The sequence below is a fragment of the Rattus norvegicus genome, chromosome 7 (assembly GCF_036323735.1).
Source record: "Rattus norvegicus strain BN/NHsdMcwi chromosome 7, GRCr8, whole genome shotgun sequence".
Lineage (NCBI taxonomy): Eukaryota > Metazoa > Chordata > Mammalia > Rodentia > Muridae > Rattus > Rattus norvegicus.
In genome coordinates, this window is record NC_086025.1 from 97,720,786 (window position 1) to 97,745,198 (window position 24,413).

General features: G+C 43.7%; 1 protein-coding gene across 11 annotated transcripts in view; it reads right to left on the reverse strand.

The window, feature by feature from the left end:
* Positions 1-24,413, reverse strand: part of Asap1 (ArfGAP with SH3 domain, ankyrin repeat and PH domain 1) — a 307,170-nt gene that overhangs the window by 45,432 nt on the left and 237,325 nt on the right. For all 11 annotated transcript variants that reach the window (XM_039079180.2, XM_039079174.2, XM_039079177.2 and 8 more), the window contains 4 exons: positions 21,581-21,681; positions 18,410-18,479; positions 5,682-5,769; positions 3,504-3,552 (listed from right to left, as the gene is read on the reverse strand). In XM_039079180.2, the coding sequence (XP_038935108.1) occupies positions 3,504-3,552; positions 5,682-5,769; positions 18,410-18,479; positions 21,581-21,681 (308 nt within the window). The remainder of the gene's footprint in view (positions 1-3,503; positions 3,553-5,681; positions 5,770-18,409; positions 18,480-21,580; positions 21,682-24,413) is intronic.

Genomic DNA, 24,413 nt, shown 5'->3' on the forward strand with positions numbered 1-24,413 from the left:
CAAAACGAAAAACAAACAAAACCATGGCCAAATCATTGCCTCTTTATAACGAGAACAGTTACCGTTTGCTCTTTTAATAACACAGAGGTTCAGGCCTGAGTCTCTTGTTTGGATGAAATACGGGCTGGCAGAAAATGAAACAACATACTACCCTGAAAACTATGTAGTAAATGCAGCAGCAAGAGATTTAAAGGCCAAACCAGGTGCTGGGTGATGCGTTTGCAAGGCATGGACTTGACTCTAGGTGGCGCTCACCTTCAGTTTATTTTGATTTTTATGACTCCACATTAAATGATGAACACTTGGGAAAGTCTAGGAGTGAGTGGGACATCCAATACACTTTAAAATGTTAGTCTTTGTGCTAACTTAGTCTTAAGTTACAAACTTGAGACTTTTTTTAAAATCACTTATTTTTTTTTTTAAATGTACATGAGTACACTGTCCCTCTTTTCAGACACACCAGAAGAGGGCATTGGATCCCATTACAGATGATTGTAAGCTACCATCTGTTGCTGGGAACTGAACTCAGGATCTCTGGAAGAGCTCTTAACTGCTGAGTCATCTCTCCAGCCCTAGAGACTGCCTTTTCAAAAACGTTTGAAAATTATTTTAAAGTGTGTGTGTTCATGCATACATGTGTGTGCAGAGAAGTCTGAAACCCTGGATGTGGAGTTACAGGTGGTTTTGAGCCCCCGATGTTCTGGGAATTGCACTGTGGTCTGGAAGAGCAGTACATACTCTAACCCTAGAGCCGTTCCTCTAGCACAGCTCACGAAGTGTGTGTCAGCAGCACTTTATCCCGGACCCTTACTACATCTCACAGCAAGTGTAGGCTTTGCCTTGCATTCTGTCTGTGTGTCAGGCACTATGACACTTGGATATCTAATGTGCTTCAGTATCTCTTAGCCACTTGATTCACAGTTTTAAAAACAGAATCCTCCAAGAGCCTGTGCGTTAAAGTACTTTAAGGTTAGAAGTCAGAAAACTTCTGTAACTTACCCAAGGTTTTGAGTTAGACTGGCTTACACCAGCACGGTCTACATTTTCAGAACACCGACCATTATGCCATGGGCTCAAGGCTTTCCCGTAGGCTCATGACTTAAAAAACAGTTTGCCATAATAAGCAGGGAATGTATATCTAAGGACAATTAACTAAAATTTCAAAATGTGCTTAGAAGAAATAATTAAAATCTGGTAAAATAGAATGGAACAGGTATATTTCAAAAGGGCTGAGAATATAGTGACCGTGAAGGTACATTTATTTGGCTTTGAGACAAAGTTTCATCTGCCCCAGGCTGATCTCAAACTCACTGGGTAGCCAAGGATGACTTTGAACTTCTGATCCTCCCGCTTCCACCTCCCAAGTGCTGGGATCACAGACATGCACCAGTAGACCTGGCTTGTACCACGCTGGGGGTGGAGCACGGCTTTATGAATGCCAGGCGAGCGCTCTACCAAACGAGCTGCAGCAACCCCAGCCCACCGCAAGACTTCTTTTTTTAACTTTTAAATCCTTTTAAAGTAACAGGTAGACTAAAAAAACTGTAAGAAATGATACAAGCTACAAAACTAGTTTTGAGTTTCTAAGATAAAAACACACTGCTATGTGCCAGCACAGTTAGTTATACGTTCTATTTTCACTCGACGTTTTGTGAGATATATAATCCTTAACTACTGCTGCCTCTGCCTGAAGCTGAGGCCAGATCATCTGTCTGAAGAAACAGATCCAGTCTCCAGACTTCACACTGCAACTGCTGATACCTGCCCCTTCCTTGGTCAGGAGAAATCTCTTTCACTTCACAGGACAGTCTGACAGGGGAAGGAAAGTCACTGTAGTCATGTAAAGCTGGAGGTGACAAAGAGCAGAAATAGAGCTCCTCTTCCCTACCAGCGTGCAAGGAGATTCAAAGCATGAACGGCCAATCACATCAGCCGATGCCCACGGGAGCCTCGTACCTTGAATGCCGTGCTCCACAGGCAGGAAACCTGCACCTCACAGACATGGATGAACCATCTGTGTGTTCTAAGATATGGAAGGCTTGTGCTTGAGACAGAAGAGAAAGAGACCAAGTGGTTTCCTAGCTTCACCCACATTCCTCATTTGTTTCCTACTTACCGCTTTGAGGACCAGGGAAGGAGAAATAGGAAGATGGAAGTGGTATTTCAAGGTAGTTGAAACGCAAAGTAGTTTTCCTAAGACTGTGACACCAGCACTGAACCTCTGTGTGCTCGCTCGCTCGCTCAGGATGAGCATTAACAGGACACAAGGTACCCTCGGCATAATGTGATGTCAAGAAGAATTTAGAATTACTCTAAATCGGGAGTGGGGTTGGGGCTAATATCCTGGCACCTTCCTTTCTTGTTCCCAGTTACTGCAGTCACCAGCTCAAGGCTGCGGTATCAAGCCATAGTCTCCTCCACCGGCCAGGCAGAGAGCACGTCACTCACTTCTTCAGCTCGGGCCAGGTTTACCTTTCTGTAGAAAGCCATCTCTGGGCGGTTCCCTAGGAATCCAAGTCTGTCCCCGGCACGTGGGTCTCTTCTTGGTCCCTGAGCTGAGAGCCAACACCATGTCATGTGGTCTGTCTGTCTGTCTGGTTCTCACTGCTTCCTGTAACTCTTGGCAGCTCGCTGGGCTTTCTTAGCTCCTCTGCTCTCTCTCCCACCTCGACTTACTTGTTCTCTTTCAGAGTCTGAGATCAGGCAGAGTACAGTACTCAGACAAATAGGAGTGGGAGGAGTGAGTGAGTGAGTGAAGCAAACGGCTCTGAACAGAGTTCTGGGGCTCTATGGCATTAAGGAATTACTGATGGACAATGAATTTTGGTAGTTCATTAAACTTGGTCTAAATTACTTGTGAGAAATAAAAATGTAAGCACTTCAAAATGGCTTAAGTGGGTGCTTCCTCACCGATGAAAACAGCCAAGAATGCAATACACTACCGTTTGAACTCCAGGCCACCGGAGGAAGAAAGGAATGAAGCTGACTTCAGGCTGCATTCCCTGTGGTGTGTGATACCCAACCTAGCTCTTCCCACTCACATGATTCCCTCTGACTGCGCCGTGCTTGTCCAGCCAGTGTCTCCCTTAGAGCTAGCCTCTTCTGCTTCTCTCATAAGAACAGCTAAGCATCTAGGCAGTACCCGTGAACATCCCAAATGACTTAAAAATGTGACCAAACACCAAGCAAGACACCTAAATACAGGGGAAGCACAATCTTAAGATGAACAGGGCTCAGTGATTATTCCTAGCATCCCTAACTGGCTGTGCATGGATACAGACCAGAGGAACACAGAGCCGTGTGAAGAAGCTACAGGCAGAGACAAGGGGGCAGCAATCCTAGTAGTACTGAGGCTGGAGCTGAATATCCCAGGCGGGCAGGACTGATGGAGAGAAGAGCCAAGTGTGAAGGCCCAGAGACAGGAAAGAAATGTGACAAGCCACTAAGGTAGTTAATAATGCTTTAATTTCAAACCACTGCACCGTCATTTTAAAAGTACTTACGCTACATAGTCCTGCTCGTCTTCTGCCTGAAAGTGATATGTTCGATTATCTAAAACACAAAAACACAACATCTCAGAAAGGAGGAAATCTGTGAGCATGAATAGTGCAGTTTTAACGTCTCTGCAAAAACACAAACTCCATTATGTCTCAGCAGCTTAACTATTCACTTTGTTAGTATTATTTTCCTTAGGTACAAAGGACTAAAATAAGGTCACAAATACCATGCAGATGGTAGGCATTTTTGTTTGTTTGCTTGGGACAGTTTGGCTGTGTATAATACTCTTGACTTAGCCTCACTGGCGTGACTGTAGGCATGAACCATCACACGTGGATGATACTTCTCTTTGAAAGACAGATTGAGAAAAAAGAGGTCCTATCTAACCCAGAGGAGTTTCAGTGGCGAACTGGCACAAGTCAGTACTTGCTATTCAGAGAGGTTTGCTATTCCTTCTAGGATTCCAACTGCAGCAGGGAAGCAGCCCTCTCGGCCCGAATGGGCTGCTCTCCAGCTGAATCAGGCTCCAGGGAAGGCAGGTTTAACTTGTGCCTTCCAAAGAGGCATGACATTGATACCAGTGGACAGGATGTTCATGAGGGAAGTTCATCTTAAAAACCCAGGACTGTACAAGTGCTTCAACATATTTAGCTGGCATGACACAGAACATGTCACTGCTCCAGGCAGGCACTGCCACTCAGCACCCTTAGAGAGCACAGTGTACTTTAGGAAACAAACATACAAGTGCAGTAATACCCACCTTACTGCTGGCTGAGCTGGCCCAACTCACCCAGCCTTTTTCTTCTGTAAAATGGGAAAGTGATGACTTTTTCTAAGAATTAACAATACTGCACAAAATGCATCTGGCAGATTTAAAAACTCAATATAAGTGATGCCTATTAATAGCCGAATCATAAAGTAAGTGCCATCAATGATCTGAGTAATCATGGAAATTCTAGGGTCTCTGAATTGTGCAGAGGTGCTGCAGGAGACTCTGCCTGCATCTGAGGACCCTCCCAAATGAGTCTGTCCTAGGACCCGCATAAAAATCTCAGGGTCAGGACTGTATACAGCCTGTGCTTCTGTACAGGTCATGGCTCCCAGTTTGCCATGCTGGGCTTTGAGTTCACATTGTTATACTTTAGGAGAATACAGAGTGGCTCTGCTCTATCCTATCTGTTTGGTGTTTGAGGTCTGGGCATGGAACTTAACATGTGCCAAAGTGCTTTCTACAAAGCTATATCCCTCTTACTGTTGTGCAGAAGGAGTCCCCTTGCCTGCAGAGTGAGTCAGTAAGTGCAGGCTAGCAACACAGTACCTCCCACTGTCTGCTGAACATACAGAACATGGGATACAGGCAGAGAGCTGGTGGCTGGTCTTACTCCCTCACCAAGGAGAAAAGCAAAGTGCCACACAGTGACAGTGTGAGGGGTGTGGCGACAATAGTTCAACGAGGTTCAAAACAACAGTTTGAAGCAAGGGGGTTGATTTTCCCTTCAAGAGCTTGATTTTGCAAGGATGTAATGGACAAAGCAGACATGTTGCAACAGTGGTGTACCTGCATTCCTGCACCTACACCAGTGCTTCTTAACCAACAGGTGCGAACTACAACTTCAAAGTGTCTGAGTTTCACATTGAAACTTGTATCTTTACAGATCAGTAAGTGACATGGCAACACAATTAGAAAACATGTCTGAGGGGCTATTAGAAACAGTTCAATGCCTGAGCCTAGAGTCTTACTGTTTTCTGAGTTTGGGTCCACTATGCATTCCTGGCTGACTTGGAGCTTGGTGCACAGTACAGGCTCACCTTCAACTCATGACATCCACCTGTCCTTCTGAAAGTTGTGCAGCAGACCCATCTGTTTACTTACATTCTAAATACATCACAGACACAGCTAAGCTATCACAATGCAAACTCAGAGACTGGAAATGGTGCAAACCCATAGATCTAGTGATATGAGAAACTGATGCAGGGTTGCTTGAGTTCAAGGTTAATTTAGGGGACAAAGTAAGATTCTGCCTCAAACAAGGAAGCATGCAAACAGATGGATTCTCAGGAGTCTCCCTAAACAAGCTGGAGTTAAATCTGAGGAGCCCCACTGAAAACTTTTGGTTCTTAAATACCTAGACCTGTAGATGTCAGAACCACAGTGACCAACTGGTTTTAAAAACAGGACTCACGTGATATCAGGTCAAAAGACTTCTTGTCCTCAGCATTCGGTTTCACCTGGCAGGTGAGGAGGTTTAACTTAGCAGGCTGCCTGTTGGACTGTAAAAGGGCAACATGTTACATACACAGCATCTCCACTCAATGCTTCGGTGCAGCATGCACTCAGAACACCTGCTCAGTGACAGAGGGACACAATATTGGCAGGGAAGAAAACAGACATTCAACCTCACTGCAATAAAACATCAGGCCTCTAGTTTCTGCCCTCACATACAAGCTAGTAGACAGTCTTGACAGACCCCATTAGAATTCTGACTTCAGTAAAGAGGAAAAAGAAGTAGTTATCCCACTCGATGTTTCTTAACTGTACACAGGCATGCTGGAGGTCAACCAGAATGGAACCGAGAATAGTTGGACATTGTCAGGCACGCAACTGGTACTTCTAAGCCCATATCTTACCATGAAAACCACTGACTTGTATTTTCATTCATTAATACAGGATGACCTCTGCAACAGTTACCTCACTGACATCCTAGGCATTTGTCAATACTGGTTGCAATATAAAAATTACTTAGCCTCAAAGTGTAGGAATAATTATCACTGTCTAGGCATTGTGTAATGAGCCCTAATATCTGATGAGAGCAAACGTGCAGTAAGGATTTATATCATGTACTAGTAAATACTCAGTCACACATTTAAAACAGACCCTACAAACATCTAGAAAGTAACTTAAGGGGTTCAGTACCCAATCATTCTGGCCCCCCTGCCTGTATTTGCCTAGGTCCCATGCTTCTTGCAGACATAACTAAAGAAAGAATTGTCAAGAGTGTCTGAGCTCAGCTATTTCTGCAAGAGAAATCTGTGGAACTTTCTGGTCAAACCTGAATGGCTGCTTCATATGATAATCATGACCTAAAAAAAGACCCAACTGCCATTCAGGAACTTCACTTTTAAAGGACTCGGAGGGAACAGTGAGAATATTCTGTAAACCGCTCTGAGATCTAAGCATCAGGGATGGCACTGAGCAAGATATTTCAACACACACTACATCTCCCCTAAGCAGCAGGCCCTGGAAAACAAACTGTTCCTTGTGTGTGCTCGGCATTGTGAAGAAACCTTCCCTCGCAAAGATCAGACACAGAGAACGATGGATGCCCTCAGTGCCAGCTGAAGTATGGGAGCAGGGGGAGGGCAGGGGGAGTTCACAGTCACTGCATCCACCTTTGATTGACAACTGGGGACAGTCCTGAGAGTTGCAGCTAGGAGGAAGTGATGGTGCTGCAGGATCATCAGCTGAGCCCAGGCTGGGAGGGGAGGCAGGAGGCGCGAACCTGTGAGTGTTTCTTATACAGATCTGAGTTTGGCTTGCTGACTGCCTACAACCTGGGCCCCATCTGCTGTGGATCCTACATCTATCATTCTGGAGGTTGACAGTGTTACCATTTCCTCTATGAATGATTGTGGCACACGACAGCCTGTGAAGGCTGGAAAGGAAGGAGGGGACTTTGTCTATTGGTGAGCCTTTGAATATTATGTTGTTCGGAATCTGGCTTTAAGGAAGGCTGTAGAATGCTCAGGGGAATCAAGGGATGATTAAAGGGGTGGGAAAAGGAAACTTTTAAGATGGGATAAAGGCATCAATCACAGTTCAGAGGAACAAGAGTGGGCATGACCTTACCGCTGTCTGAAAGCACATAAACATTGTCATTGGCAAGGGTGGGCAGCTGTTTTCCATATGTACCAATGGGGAAAAAAATACTGTATTCAAACCATGTAAGATTTGGGCCAGACACATGGAAGAACTTCCCAAGCTTAAATTGATTAGGTATAATAAGAGGTTTCAGGATTTCTTTAAAACAATATTTTAAACCAATGTTTAGGACTCTTCAGTAGAGAAATTTGGTTTTGAAAGTTTAAGAAACATTTGACATGTTTAAGAAACATTAAACATGGCAGAAAGGTAACACAATAATTTTTTCATTCCAAATCTGGTATTCCAAGGTGCTTCTTAACACCAGAAACACCCAGCAATAGATGTAAAATCTTAAAGAACCAGTGAATTCAGTATTAGCTGCACACAGGTAAGTCAACCAACATCACCCTCTTCTCATTGCTAAGTTTTCATTGGTTTAAATATCTGCTGGACAACTGCATATAAGGGCTTTACACAGTTTACTCCATTAGCAATAATACTTGGGTGTTTATCCTACAGAATGGTCAGCCTGCCACATCAACACAAAGCTCAAGGGACAGGGCCCATCTTCCCTATACTGCACATATTCTACCCCAGGCTGAGCTGCAATAGGTGTAACCAAGAAAGGGTGATATGCCCAGTGCTGAGTAGAGGGACAACAGAAAAGGTTTAGGGCTGGGCCTGGGGAATGTCGCACTCAAGTCCAAAGAGCTTTAGCAGAAGCACAGAAATTACTATAGTAATAATGGTAATTCTAGCTGTTTCTTTAAGTTACAAAATTTCAAGAACACTTGACATTTAGACTAAATTATAGGTATACTGATGAAAGACGACAATCTTCGTACAGATTAAAATTAGAGCAAAACTAAACAAGTTGGCCCAGCTGCATAGTGGTGGGACAGTTTGGGAAGGAAAGTGTGTTTATACTGTCCCCACCAACCCCAGTCCTTCACGAGACAGCCTTCCCTCACACCCGCTGCTCTCTATGGCTCTCATCACTATTTGTCTCCTGTCTTCCTTTCAACCAATGGTGTGCTACGTGCTTAGTATATAGCAGGCACTCAATCTAAGTACTACATCCCAAGAAGTTCACATATACTTCTAGTACATCCTAAGAAATGCTTTTAGTTTTCCTTACTAGGTGATGTGAGAGAGAGAGATGTTAAGTCCCACCTCTAGTGTACTCAGTAAGGCAGTGGCTGATGGATCAGAGCCTCCAATCTTCTACTGCACTGTGCAGGCCAGCACGGAAAGAAATAGTGGCAGACCTATGGGAGCAGTCGTGTATCTGATTTTCACCAAAATTCCTAATTCAGCTTGATAAAAAAGACACTTTAGAGTGAGAAATAGTTTCTCACTCACTTGATGGTTACTAAAGCCTCTTCCCTATTGTCTTTAAGTGCATGTGAAAAGCAGTGCTGTTCCCGGCTGCTTACATAAGAGCACACTGGCTGTTCAAGAGTATCTGAGTTTTGGGGTGTGTACCAAGGACTCAGATGAAGTGAGCCACACCTTGCAGTGAAGATCCTAGCAAACCCGAGTGTCAACAGACCAGCTGAGAGGGGAGGCGGGGGGGGGGGGGGGGGGAGAGCAGCAGGTGCAAAAAGCCTGAAGCACAAAGAGGGGCGGGTGGCCTGACTCCTGAACAGAGAAGCACTCTGGAGTCCCAGCATGCTGCTGAAGGAAGATACTCAGAGCAGTGGCCATTCAGAGCTTCACTCGGGTGGATGGTGGATGTGGAGAGTAACGCAGATGACCAAGAATGAGCATCTGAGTTAAAGGCATGGCTGAGGCTGGAGACTCCAGATACGGCCAAGATTCAAAACTAAGCTTTCCACTGAGGCCCTGGACGATGAGTGGGGACAAGGGCTCCTGAGGGGCTTCTCAGGAGGAACTTCATTTAGGAGTGCTGCTTCAGACCCTGCTGCACACCTGTCAGAACTGAAGAGTTTACAGCTTGGCGCTCCTAAATACCCCGGCGTGGCCTTTTACAGAGTTGCCTTTTGTTAAAAATAATAGAAAGTCACTCAGGAAAAGCCGAGATACTACACAGGAGAAACTGCACCTGGTTGTCACCATTTTATACCCTCTGCCATTATTTTGATTTTAACAGGATTTCTCTGAGGAGCATGATTTTTATTTTTCAATAAGCATTGGTTCAATTTGTATATATTGTTCTTTTTTTTTGGTTCTTTTTTTCGGAGCTGGGGACTGAACCCAGGGCCTTGCGCTTCCTAGGTAAGCACTCTACCACTGATATATTGTTCTTAAAAACCGCTTTTCAACTGATACTATACTCATCTAAAGGCAAACACATTCAAGTTTCTGATACAAGAAATGTTTCAACTAAGGAACCCCTGGGTACATTCCATTCCTGCCTGACATGCCACTTGGGTAGATGAACATCAACTTGCATGCAGAATTGCACTGTCAACTCCATCAGTCTCTGCCTCCAGAAAACAAACAAGCTCACTCATGGGTCCTGCAGCGGCTCGGTATGCACCATGGTGCTGTTTGGGACGGAGCTGCAGAGTTACTGGCACAGACCTATTCTCTGTCAGCAGAACACAGCTGCTGAACTTGCTCAGAAAGGAGATTGCAATTCCAATCATTCTGCTGAACTGCTCTACATCATAAACAAGATGAGGATATTATTAATTACTTAGGAAATAAGCCTGACCCCACCAGGCTGAGGTAAAAAATAAAATAAACCTCGTAGTACTTCCTCAGCCAGTGCTTGGAAGCAGAGATGCTGAGACTGTCGGTCACTTCAGAAGCTCCACCCAGTACTAGGTGCCTACTGTCTCTAGGGGAGCGCGAGTACTCAACATGTGCTCAATGACTGCAATAAACCCCTGGCAAGACATACGGTGCATGCCAAACACCTGCCCCAGAGAGAACTACCAACACAATTCCAGCATAGGAAAACCACTGGCTTTTGAAGGGTATCTTGGGTTGAACAAGACAAAACTTTTTCTTATGATCCCTTAAATTCCAAGAACTCCATGAATTGAGTGTGAGGAGGAAATACAGGCATAACCTGGTGGTCATGCCTTACTTGGCACACTGCTCTTCTAAGAAGCATGGCATACTATGCTATTGAAGTCAGAACACTAAAGTAGCACGAGAAGCTGGCAGCTGGCTCTCTCCACATCTCCTTTTATGTGCTTCTTCCACAGAGACCCTGATGGTGTGACCACTCACTGTCCAATCCCAGGTCCTGTACTAACTAATCAGTCACAGACTTCCACTATATGACTCACTGGTTGTTCACGTGCAATAAAGCAGACACTGTTGGCTGAAATTATCCCTAGAGTGGTTCTTCTCTCTTTACCAGCCCACAGGCTTGTGGTGTTGTTGGGGGACACCCTGGTAATGACAGCATAGCTACTGTTCCTGAATCCAGTTCATTGGCAAGGCCACTAGGGCCAAGAGGATGTGGCATGCTGACCTATGTCTTACGGGACCCAGTTCAGAGGCAAGGCCACTAAGTGTCAGGCAGATGTGGCATGCTGATCTGTCTTACAGGGCCATCTCGTTCTACTTCCTACACTGCCTCCTGGTCAAGGTCAGACCTGAAAAACTTGCCAAGAATCTTTACTGGTTCTTTTCTGGCTCTTTCTGCCCTTGAAGAGCCAGCTTGTTCGTTCTGCCTTCACACCATGCATGTGTCTATTGAGAAATCCCCCATTCTTAGCATGTCTAGATCCCAGACTGTTACTCTGTGATCACAACCAAACCCTATCTCTTCAAAAACTGGCTAAACAGCTCCTTCTGGAGGTCTTAACTTTCCTTCCTACTGTAACCAATGGAACCATTTCACAGAAGGTATGTGTAAGGAAAAAATGCTTAAAAGAAGACATTTTTGTTTTGTTTTCTTTTTTTAAAAACTTTTATTAACATAAGGTTTGTCCATGTAGTCCTAGCTGTGCTAGAACACTTTGTAGCCCAGGTTGGCCTCAAGATCAGAGATCTACCTTGATTCAGCCTCCCAGTACAGGAATTAAAGGCATGTTCTCCTCACCCCCACCCCACTCCTGGCTTAAAAAAACACAGTTTCGGTGGATCTCTGTATTGAAGAACCCTGTCCCTCTGTTTTGGGGGCCGTGCTACATCCACTCTAGCGTCAACACTAAGTATATAGTATATAGTATATAGTATATAGTATATAGGATATAGGATATAGTATATAGGATATAGGATATAGCTTGTGAGGCTGCTAATAAGAATGTTGCTGTTACTGTATTTGATGAAGTCGCTTCTCTCTTTAGTGTTTCAGGTTTTATGCCCATTTTTACAAACACAGAATGAGTGTTGCTATTGCAACTTATAGAGTGTAACTCAAGCAGGACAATGGGTCTCTCTACATAGCACTGGCTGTCCTGGAGCTTACTAGGTATATAAGCCTGGCTTTAAACTCTCAGAGACCTACCTGCCTCTGCTTCCTAAGTGCTGGTTCTAAAGACATATTCCCCACACCTGCCTAGTAGGAAAAAAAAATTTAAACTCACATATCCTGTAAAACTATAGTAGCTGTTTCAGTTCATGCCTTCTCACCCATCAAGCATTTATAAAATCCCACACCTTCTGTACGGAGTATCTGCATGAACTTGATGATGAAACACTTAGGCTATAGTTATTATTATTACTTTTATAGAAGGCTCTCACTACATTATATCCACAAAGTAGGCAGGGAGTAGCCCTGGCCAGGACCTCTGCAGGCTCCTGTTACCTCCCACACCAAGGCAGGCCTTTGGAGTAAGGATATCATCCTGCTGTCAGGTGTGTAGTGTCATGTTCTGGCATAGTTTACATAAATGGACTCATTTAACTCTTACAGCCACTCAACATGTCCTAGTTCACTCTGCAGCTGTGATAAACACCAAGAAAGACTACTGACAACTCGCCATGGGTTCCAGGTACATGTGGTATACATGCACAGACACAGGCAAAATACTTATAATAAACATAAAATAAGCAAATTTTAAAAAGGGGGAAAAGGGATGTCAAAGTGTAGCATGGTGAGAGGTACTGCCTTGTGCTGGAAGAGACCTGGAAACTGTTCAAATGGACGAGAAATCAATAGGAACAGAAAATTAAAGTACTATGGGTTCAAGAAGATGCAGTAGGCAGTTACTTTTATGGCTGTCTCTTTTTGTTATCCAGGAGCCATAAACAGTGACAGTGTTCCAAGAATCTTCCTTAATGATGCAAATTATCTACACCAGCTTCCTGAAGTTCCTTCAACATGATGTCTGGGCTGGGCATTTAGGACGGAGCTTTCCTCTGTTCAAATAGAAGATCACTTCACTGTAGCAGGATGTACTCAGTTCTGGCTGAGGAGGTAGTTGCCCTTCGTTTTTGTATCACAGTATCCTGCTAGCTTCTTTTACAGCACCTTCCTGGGTTTACTCTGAGCTTCAGGAGTGCAGGGGCCACCCTTTTAATCAATGCATATAATACCCACCCAAGTACTTTAATGAGGAAGTTATGTAACTGAGAAACTAAGGCTCCAAAAGATTAAATAACTCATCCAAGTTCTATAGCTTGTTTAGGGTTTAGCCCAAGTTTAACAGGTAGCAGCCCAAGTTTGTCCCCCTAGAATTTACAGTGCTGTTTTCTGATTTGTTGGAAGAAAGAAAAACAATTCTCTCCTCCCAAGGACAGACAATGGGCACAAGTGTAAGGAAAGGGGAGCCCAGATCAGGCTGAGAAAAAACAATGCCACAAACGCCAGCCATAGAAGTTAAATCCATTGCAGTGAAGATATCAATTATCTTGCAGGCCCACCTTACTTCTTCTATGTGTTGCCAGTGCACACAGTAGAGCCCTGGCTGGAGAATGTTGTCTTGGGAGCCCTGGACAAGCCTGAAAGACAACAGTTCTTGGGAACTGTCCACTCATGCAGAAAGTCCAAGGACAAAAAGAGAGTGACACCCACTTCTCCTCTAGTAAAGTGTCCTGGGAGTAGACAGAACTGCTGTCAGCTCCCACCAGGTAGAAATTTAAATTCTAAGGGTAAAGAACTGTGCCTCCAAGTGGCTTTGTAAAGTATGCTTAGAAGTAAAGGGAGAGCAATACAGAAGAATTCTGATAAACTCAGTTAACACCATGGAGGCAGCAACACACCAGTCAGATAAAGGAGTACTGACAAGAGCAGCTGACATTTACTGAGCACTAGTTCTGCCCCACATCCTGTCCTAATGGCTCATAATCAATGAACTACTTAATCTTTACAGCCATCTATGAAGCAGGCACAATTTATGGCTCCAATTTATACAAACACTTGTCACTAGAGATCTAGTGTCAGAGAGGGGATTCACTCAGAAGGTCCACCTCCACGGTTGTAGATGGTGCAGTCCTACCTCAGCTCACTGAGATAATGATAACCAGCAAGCTTAAGGAATGCCTACTGCCATCCAGGCTTAGCTCACTGCCCAGCACTGCTTCCAGGCATGGTACAGGAGAGGATGGGTGAAGAGGCTCAAGCTCATTTAGTTGCAGCTGGATTCACGGGGCTGCACTCTTGTTATTGGCAGAACTTTATGGGTCTCTCGCATGTGTTCTAGCAATAAGTAATTCCTCTACACCAAGCCATACTCTTAATATCCCTCAGTGGCAAACAGAGAGCCTCCTGGCAGTGGGCACACACATCACCTTCAGTCACTCAGCTTGTTCTAGTTCTGCAGGAGTCCTGACCTTCTGGAGCAAAGCCCAAACCTTCCTGATAGACTTCTAGGTGATATTAAGGTAATTTTAGGGCTGTCTAAAGATAAGGGTGACTGTTAACTTAATAGCTGTTTCAGTGCAAATCTTAAGGGAGTCTGAAGGCATTTAAAGACATAAAATATCATGCACATAATCTTCAGATTCAAACAGACCTTCCTAAATCCCCCTCCGACCGAGTAGTCCCTATCCTGGCACTATAGTGATCCAATGATGAGGGACAGTGTGCCACCCCAGAGAAGTTCTATATATGATGGAAGAGCAGAACTGGGAGCTTGAAAGTTACAAACTGCATGGAGCCAGGCACGGAATATAGTCTGAGTCTTAGCCATAAAATGTAGTTTAATTTAAAAACATCCGCTGAAGAATGTAGTAAGACACACATATAATCCCAGCTCTTACAAGTATAAGTCAGTATTATGTACCTGAGGTCAGCATGGGCTATAAAACAAAGTCTTCCCACAAAGGAAAAAAGCTGTGTTGAGCACTGACCACTGACGATTCACTCAGCTAAGCACAGTGCTAGCTGCTGGCACTCCAAAGATAAAGGTTGCGCCTTCCTGCTTCTCATCACCTGTGCTGTGAGAACTGAAGACAGCAACCCCTGTCCTGAGGGTGTCTTGAGGACTAGTGGGGCTCTACTCTACAGGTATCGGTTATTCTGTGAATCCATACCCGAGTAGGTGCACTGTCTGTGTCCCTTACCTGTGCAAAACCCCTGTCTATTGTTTACCCAGGACACTACTGGTTTTGATTTTCATCCAAATTTTATCTGACTAATAGTGTCTTTCTGTGGGGCAGGACTGTGATGTAGTTGCCAGCAGAAATGTCTGGACTAAAGAGAGAAAAGTGGGTCACAGTAACAACGGGAGGGAATCAGAATCAGGGAAGGGACTTGTTTTTTTCCTTCACCCAAGCTCTATGTCAGTAGACTTCAGTAACACCATCTGAAAAGGCAGCACTAATAGCAGTACACTGTGAACCTCCCACATGCCCTGCCCCCATCTCTTTTAATCCTCATGAGTTTTTTGAGTCGAACACTTTTTCAAGGTCACAGAGTGAACAACAAACTGGGATTCAGACGCCAATCTGACAGATGTCACTGTCTATTAGCCACCAAAACGTGTGGCCAATGTGTTATTTGATGTTAATTAGAATACACAGAAAACAGTTGGCTTGGCCACAGTAATGTCTTTTGGCAGGAAAAGAAAGAGAAGGAGAGAGAACTGAATTTTCATCTTTAGCAAATTGTTCAAGGTCAAATAACCAAGGAAACAGTGCAATGATGCCCTCATCACCCATATGGTCTCCTACCAGAAAGCCCTCCTATAACAGCAAGATAGAGCATGGGAAAGCCATTGTGTAATCTGTCAAATGTCTCCTGATGATGACAGAAAGAGCTCTCCTGTAGAAGGTACAAGAGTACACGACATCAACCTTTCGCAAATTGCCAGAAATGTCCACCCTAGTATATATATGTGATGGTGTGTGGATTAGGAGTGTGTCCACCTCTGTAACTGTGATGCCCAGGTCTGCACATGGAGAATGGTAGAATGATGACTGAATAAGCAAGTATTGGCAGGACAGCATATTAGCTATATTCCTTGTTCCTGTGACGAAATGCCTGACTCAAGGGAACTTAGGGTAGGAAGGTTTTACTTTGGCTCCTAAAGCATGGCTGTAGGATGTGAGGCAGCTAGTCCCATTATAAACACAGTGATGAACAGAGAGATGAATGCTGGCTCACCTGACTTCCTCATTTCCTTCTTTTCAGTCAATCTGGGACCCCTAACTCTATGGGGGTGCAACACACGCTTAGGGTGGGCATATCTTTCTCAGTTAAACCTCTCTAGGAATACTCTTACAGATGTAAGGGTAGAGGTGTGTCTTCTAAGTGATTCTAAATCCAGTCATACAGACAATGAAGTTCAATCATTACAGACAGCCTTAAATTAACTACTAACTTGTGAGGCGGATTTCAGGTATCTCATGAGTGGGTTGGTTACAACTGTCATCAGGTAAAACACATAATTCTGCAAGGATAAGGGACAGAGACGATGCAACTACGCCACTTCCATAAAGAACAGCGATCTCTTAGATGCATGTGATACTCTTGAGTGTGCTAGGAACCTGCAGTATGGCAAGGTAGTCATGGCAAGATGGGCAGTGTCCAATGTCATGACTCAGAAAGACAGTGGGTTCTGTAGAGTGAGCCAAGCAGGGCAAAGCGGACCAAAGTCCCATACACCTACATTTGTTTTCTAACTTTGTCAGTTAACAGCCAAGTCAGCCCTCCTGGTGCTTTGGTTTCTTCTTTTTAAAGTCTTTTTTTTTTTAAGATTTATTTATTTATTTTATATATGTGAGTACACTGTAGCTGTCTTCAGACACACCAGAAGATGGCAATGGATTCCATGACAGATGGTTGTGAGCCACCATGTGGTTGCTGGGAATCGAACTCAAGACCTCTCTGGAAGAGCAACCAGTGCTCTTAACTGCTGAGCCATCTCTCCAGCCCCGTGCTTTGGTTTCTTCATAGATGAAATTAAGGCTGGGATGCTGTGGGTTATCAGGATGACTAAGTGACTATATTTTACGGAGGAGTGGTACTTCTTTTAATTCTCAACTAAAATGGACTAGTGAAATAATGCACACCCACCCCTCATCTATAAACTAGCACCATAATGCACACGCATTCCTCATCTATAAACTAGCACCATAATGCACACACATTCCTCATTTTATGTATCCTGTTTGCAAATGACTATGTGTCTTAGCTTGTCAGGAACATCACTTAACCCAGGAGGATTGAACTTTAACTCATTTTTTTTTCTCTCCAAGCAGAGGCTACTGGGTTAAGTTGTACATGTATTTTTTTAAAAACTCTTGGTACACACTGATGGTATAGAGTTGAGGGAAATCTAGATTGTTTCCGGGTTCTGGCTGTGAGCATAGTTGAGCAAGTGTCCCTGTGGTACAGTGGGCATCTTTTGGGTGTATGCCCAGTGTCTTGAGGTAGAGCTACTCCTAATCTTATGAGAAACTGCCAAATTGACTTCCAAAGTACTTGTACAAGTCTGTAATCCTACCAGCCGTGGAGGAGTGTTCCCTTTGCTCTATAACTTCACCAGCATGTGCTGTTGCTGGAATTTTTGATCTCAGCCATTCTGATAGGTGTACGGCAGAATCTTGGAGTCATTTTGATTTGCATTTCTCTGATGACTAAGGATATCGAACATTTCTTTAGGTGCTTCTCAACTATTTGAGATTGAGAATTCTGTTTAGCTCTGTATCCCAGTTTTTAACCTGGTTATTAGGATTGTTGCTGTCTAACTTCTTGAGTTCTATTTTGGATATTAGTTCTCTGTCAGATGCAGGGTTATTGACGATTTTCCCCAGTCGGTAGGCTGTCATTTGTCCTAATAACGGTATAGACTGTGTAATTTCCACTTCTGTGTGATACATTTCCCATTATGGCCTTTATCCTCCTTGAGAATTAAGATGATTTTTTTTAAGTATAAAAATGCCAAACCAGAAAGGCCCTATTTTACTAGTACACTCTAACAACATGACTGAAGATTTTTCATGCAATGTTTCCTATTACTTTTTCAAGCCAAAAACAAAAAATCCTCTACTATCTTTGTAGTTTGTAGGTTTTTCAGGATAACAACTAATTCTATATTTCCCAAAGATCTTATGATTATAAAGTCAAGTCCTATACGACTTAGGTTGAAGGGCAAACCAAACCAAATCAAATCAAAACAATCAACCAAGGCCACCATGAGACAAGAGAAACCAGTAATTGTGAAGGACCATCCTAAATGACATGGCCCAAATTTACAAAGTACAGGAATCTCATCTGTGCTGGCTAATTTTATGTCAACTTATACAAGCTAGAGTCAGGAACTCCAGTTATGAAAATGCCTCCATAAGATCAATGGGAGAAGGCCCAGTCTACTGTGGGTGGGGCCACTCATGGGCACCATTGTGGTCCTGGTTTCTGTAAGAAAGCAGGCTGATGAATAAATTCCACAAGGAATAAACCTGTAAACAGCACCTCTCCATGAGCTCCACATCAGCTCCTGCCTCCAGGATCCTGCCCTACTTGAGTTCCTGTCCTCACTTCCTTTGACGATGAATTGTTACGTGGAATCAGAAGCAAATCAAACTCTTTGGGTCAGGCTGTTTCATCACAGCAATACTAGTCTTAGCTAAGACACTGTCAGAAATTCATGCTGGTTACGTCAGTTCATTTGCCCTGGAGCTGAGGAGGCTAGAGAAGAAAGCATGAGGACAGATAAGGAAAGACTTGGGTTCACTTACAGTTGCATGTGAAATGGTCAGTATCCCATTCTTGACAGCACACTTCCTTCTTTGCCACACTTTCCGGATCCTAGGGAGCAAGTCAAACAGAACTTGATATTGTACATGATTCACTTGGAGTGTGCAATCATGTGGCAGGAGGCAAAGCAGTAATTATGAAGAGTTCTCCCCAGATAAAACCAGCTTCCTCCCCAAACTGCACAAAACAGAAAATCCCAGATGTCTGTTATTATGCCAGGCAGAAAGAAGGAAGTTCAGATAGGCAGGCATGTAGAGAGAAGCTCACGGTAGAAATGTTTTTGACAATGAAAAATGGAAATGACAATGGAAAAAAGAAACAGACTCTAGTAGCAGAAAAAATACATTTGTTACAGTTCCTACACAGAAGTTCCCTTCTCTAGGATGGGGTGCAGAACCCCACAGGAGATAGTGCTAATAAGAATTTTTAGCCACATCTCTGATTCTTTCCTAAAAGGCCTTGCAAGTAGACTGCCTCCATAATTAATAAATAACGGAGTTTAAACTTAAGACATCAACTATGCAAGGAACAGTCAGGTGCTGCCTTAGAATATGGAGAAAAGAGATTAGGGCTCACATGGTAAGAATATTCCATATTTGGGGAAGAAAGAAGAACTTTCTTCTTGCGGGGGGTGGGGGGTAGTGGTAACTAGAATCCTCCTCTGGAAAATTTAACCTTGTTAAGACCATTCATAAGTAGACGTGACACACTTTGAAAAATTTGAGCAAAGGATTAAAACAAAAAAAGGCTGTTTCTTAAATAGCTCCCATCAACATATTTTCACAAAGCCCTAGGCACAGGCATAAGGCTAGACATAGGTGGACCTGTGTGCACTCCTGCAACCCACCCTCCACATACTCCTCTTCACCTCCCAATAAACACACACACTCGCACATGCATGCATGGGTGGGGCGAACTCGAGAACAAGAGTGAGTGAGCCATGGATCTGCATTGCTTGGGATCACAGCCACCAGGTCCACAGGAGCAGGGACATCCTGAGCAAGGAAAGAAGTCAGGCCTTCTGCTGCCTTATAAGAGTAGCACCAGGAGGCCACTGAAGGTTTTCTAGGCCTATAACCATATTCTGTCATGCTTCCTCCCACTTCTTAAGTCCGTCTGGTAAGAATACAAAACATTATTTGTGTGTTATTTAACTACTAGAAGGAGTTTGCTCCAAAGCATGCTGCACAGAGGGAAGGGAAAACCTACATCATTGGATTACATGTAAACTGAACATACAAACAAAATCCTAGTCTCTTAGGGAAGGAATAAGAACCATCATCTGAGAAATTGTCCTTAATCACAGTCACATGATCCACTTTCTTGTACAAGGACCGGGACCATGCTTGATTAGAGGAAGCACCTGTCAGTCACACCTGCAGCGGCTTTACTCAAGTGCTTCTGCGATTATTTCATCTCTCTCACAGGAGCCTGTTAAGATCCCAGCAAGACACTCCTTGCCTAGCCAACACCACTTAATCCCTCTCTACCAACAGACTGCTGACCTGGAGGGATCAGTTCCTATGAGGTTCATTCAATTTACTTAAAATTTCTTTCATTAACCTTTCTTATTCACATATATTATGGAAACATAATATAAAATAAGTTCTCATATTTTCTTACACAGTTATTAGAGCCAAGGAAATTAACAAAGGCTCTTATCTTTTTGGCTGAGATAGCTAATGAGGTGCTCCTGGTCACAGAGGAAAGAGGACATTCCGAAGACATCCCCTGCCTAGGTGTGGGCAACTGCACCTGCCCTTTGTGAACTCTTGACAGCCCCACCTTGCCCCTGGGAAAATGAGCTCATACAAGTAAGAAAGTATCGGTGGGGCTTCAGTCCGTGTTATCATGTGGCATTCTCCTAGCAAAGCTTTATGGTTTTGCTCATGTACCTTAACCTCTTAGAGACTGTCTATCTGTGTTATCTGTATCATGATGGTATCTGAGACTGCTCTGAGAAAATATACACAATGGCTCCTCTAAGTGCCTTTGAGGCATAAAGTTTTAAAGTTATTTAAAAAACTAAAATTGTTTTTTCTTATTTTACAATAATTTTTAAGTAACAAGTATTGTAAGATTGGGTTAAAAATTACTAATGCAATTTGTAGGAAAATGAAAATCACATAACATACAAGTGCTTACTCTTAGCAAGAGGGTCTGTCTTCATGTAGAAGGATTTCACTATTTTTCTCTTCCCTAGAAACCATCAAAAGCAACTCTGGATTATTAGTACTTATCTCTCACATATGAAAATAAAACATTGATATGCTTTCTTTGTTTCTAACTCTAAGATAACTCCCCTGTGCTCCCTTCCTTACCGGCTCTCTCTGGTACAACCTGAGCACAGGGCGTTGGCCATGCTGCCACCGAACTATCTCCTTTATCTTTCTTCATTTCTGCCAAGGCTGCATGACAGTAAAGGCAAGTTCCCTTAGCCGTCTGCTTCAGATGCTAGAATGTTCGCTATGTGTGTGAGGTGAATGTTTGAAGGGGGAACAGACCAAAATAAAGGGGTCAGGACAAGCTTGTGCCAGTTTATGTCTTGAATGCGTCCAGAGCAGTCAAAGGCAGTGTGGTCCTTTTTGACAGACACAGGTGAGATGCTGGGTGCTAAGCCAGAGCACCCCGGATGAGGTCTGGGCTCTCTCTCACTGTCAGTTCAGTCCTGTGTGATGGGCATAGGTGAGGAAGAGGCCCAGCAACATGGAGCAGGTGCTCACAGAGAACACCGAGGGTTCAACTACACACGACTCACAAGAAAGCTTCACTGAAGCAGCCGAGATGACAAGAGGCACATTATTTTTAGTTAGAAAAGGAAGGGTATGTGTTAGATTGGTTGTGACAGGGACAATGTCATAGGATACTAGCAAGGTTGGGGTTTGGGCAGCCAGGTGCCGTCTCAAGGAGAGAATATGACAGTGATAAAGCAGAGCTGAGTTTCTCTCTTCTCAGTTTTCCAAAAGTGCAAGTCACAAGCCAGAGGTGCTACCTGGATGCAGAACAATCAGGTTAGGTCAACTATTTGAGCAGAACCAGCTCAGAAAGCTTTTTAAGTATGTTTTCTCAACAAGAGCCTAGACACAATTCCAGGGAGAACACTGCATGGGCGTGCTTGCTTCACAGTGGCCTAGCCAGGGCTGGACACATACCCGTCACTCTTCTTCAGCAGAAAGCCCTTCTTTTCACTGCCATACTCCTTGTTGCCCTGGAGCTGATGCATACTGTAGCCACCTTGCCGGCTCTGAGAGTCCTGGAAGACAGAAGAACAGACTAGCAAATGTCGGAGACTGCTCTGTTGGGCCACTGAGCCTTTGCCTGCTGGTCTGCCAATTATGGACTCTGGGAGCTGTCAAGCCCTACCTTTTATTTTAGCAGAGGAAGCAGGACACGTCAATATTTGCCACACACGCAAAGCAAGTCCTAGGCAGAGCCTAGAATCCAGGTCTAGTTTAGTACTAATTCAAACATAAAAGAAACGGTGCTATGCTCAGCCCCTGTTTCTACTTGCAGCAGGAAGCAACAAGAATGGCTAAATGGGAACAGAAGGCAGGGAGTGTGCAAGCTCACAGTGCTCTTCCCTCTGCTGTACCTGGTCCCCTATACGTGTGTGCTAGAGTCCTCTAAATAAAGGACATCTTCATTAAAAAGATTTCAGAGCAGGGTATTGGCAATTAGCATACAAATCTTGTAACTAACTATACACTGAGCATCTATAATTAGAATATCTGAATTCTGATACCTTTTGATTATTGAAATGTACAAAACAGTCCTGGATTTGAGAGCAGTTTAGACCTCTTGAGTTACCCAGTTGGGAAACTATGCAAACATTCCAGAAAAGGAATAATCTGCCTATGGCACTCTGTGAAACAGACCTATGCCAACACTTTTAGTCTGAAATCAGCGTCCTATGGCACGAGAAGTCTAGGACGTGACAAAGCATGCATACTCCAGCAATGGAAGCAAGCAAGCCTGGTTTCACTTTGGCACTCCACTGGTACCTAACTACGGACTCTAAGGACAGGAAACAAACAATGGTCATAATATGAGAATGCAAGAAGTAAAATACAAACAAAATAAACGAACAAACATTAAGTGGAGCTGCAGCATGAGAACACAGGTCTCTAGGCACACAGTGGGACAACGTATTCTCACAAAATGTATTAACTTACTCTTCTAGACTTCAATCAGGAAGGGCAAAGCAACACAGAAAAAAAGGCAGAACATTTGAAAATAGTTAATTGTGTTAAAAACTTTATCAGCCGTAACTTTAGCAGTTTGTAAACTATACATAGAAAAGACGATTGTAAAGATATACTAGAAAACACATCTTGATCATAATAGACTTTGGATGATAAAACAGTAAAATACTTCTATATCGATCAAGTTTTACGTATTTTAGCTTATGTGTGGTTAATAATAGTTAACCATGATTAAGGATGATGAGGTAAATGTTAACACCATTCAAAATGTGGGAGCAGAGAGAACCAACGTCTCATTGAAACCAAAATAAATTGAATACTCAGAAAACCAGAGCCACATATTGTGATGTCCTCTGTATTCTTGTTTCCCAATTGAAATGTGTGTGTACAACAATGCCAAGCAACCAGAGCTTCCAGGGACTAAGCCACTACCTAAAGACTATACATGGACTGACCCTGGACTCTGACCCCATAGGTAGCAATGAATATCCTAGTAAGAGCACCAGTGGAAGGGGAAGCCCTGGGTCCTGCTAAGACTGAACCCACAGTGAACTAGTCTATGGGGGGAGGGCGGCAATGGGGGGAGGGTTGGGAGGGGAACACCCATAAGGAAGGGGAGGGGGGAGGGGGATGTTTGCCCGGAAACCGGGAAAGGGAATAACACTCGAAATGTATATAAGAAATACTCAAGTTAATAAAAAAAAAAAAAAAAGAAAGAAATGTGTGTGTATGTGTGGATGCACCCACATACGTAGGCACCCATGTGTGTGGAGGCTAGAGACCACTGTCAGGTAGGTGTCTGCCTCAATTACTCTCTATTGCATTTTTTGAACAGAATCTCTCATTAACCTGGGATCTATCACCAATTTGCTAGATTAGCTGGCCAGCAATCTCTAGGGATTTTTCTGCCTCCAAATGTCCAGAGGTGGAATTATGGGCATACTTGGATTTTTTATGTGGGAGCTGGGGTTCAAACTCAGGTCCTCATGATTATACAGCAAGCACTTTATTCCTCTCGCCAACAAGACCATCTTTCCAGTCCCTGAAGAGAGGGTGGTATTATGTCCAGTTACAAGAAGTAACTGAGATTTGATGGTACAGAAGGAAAGAGCTACTGTAGCCTCTGGATATTTATCCACGGCTTGTGTTCAGCAAACAGTGAAAGTCAGGAGCTTCTCTTGACATTCAACCTTTCTCTAGTTCCAACAGTACTTGGAGGAACACTGCCAGGAAAATATTGCTTTGTAAAGCTATTCTACAGCTGATGTGAACGCTGTGTTCAAAGACATGCCCCAAGCATCTCCTCTCCGAGGGCCAGAGAGACTTGAGATCCCAAGCATAAGACTGTCTAGAGGATGCTCCTACTCCGACCTGGTAGTCTGTGCATGATGAAGGGAAGGGGTTGCAAGTAACACTCTTCTGTCTGTCTGTCTGTCTGTCTTCTTTTCTTGTTTTCCAAGGATACTTTTATTTTATTAACATTTATTTTATCTATGTGAGTGTGTTGCCTGCATGTAGTCTGTGTACCATGTGCATACCTGGAGCCTTCAGAGTCTGAAGAGGTGATAAGACCCCCTGCAATTGGAATTGTGAGTGGTTGTGAGCTACCATGTGGGTGCTGGGAATCGAACCTGGGACCTCTGTCAGAGAAGCAAGTTCTCTCAACTGCTAACTCATCTCTCCATCCCTATTAGTCACTTCTTCCTTAATGTAAGAAAGTTTGTTTTCAACAAGCCAGATTCCTTCCACGAAGTTGAACAAATCAGCTTATCTGGGGTAGGGA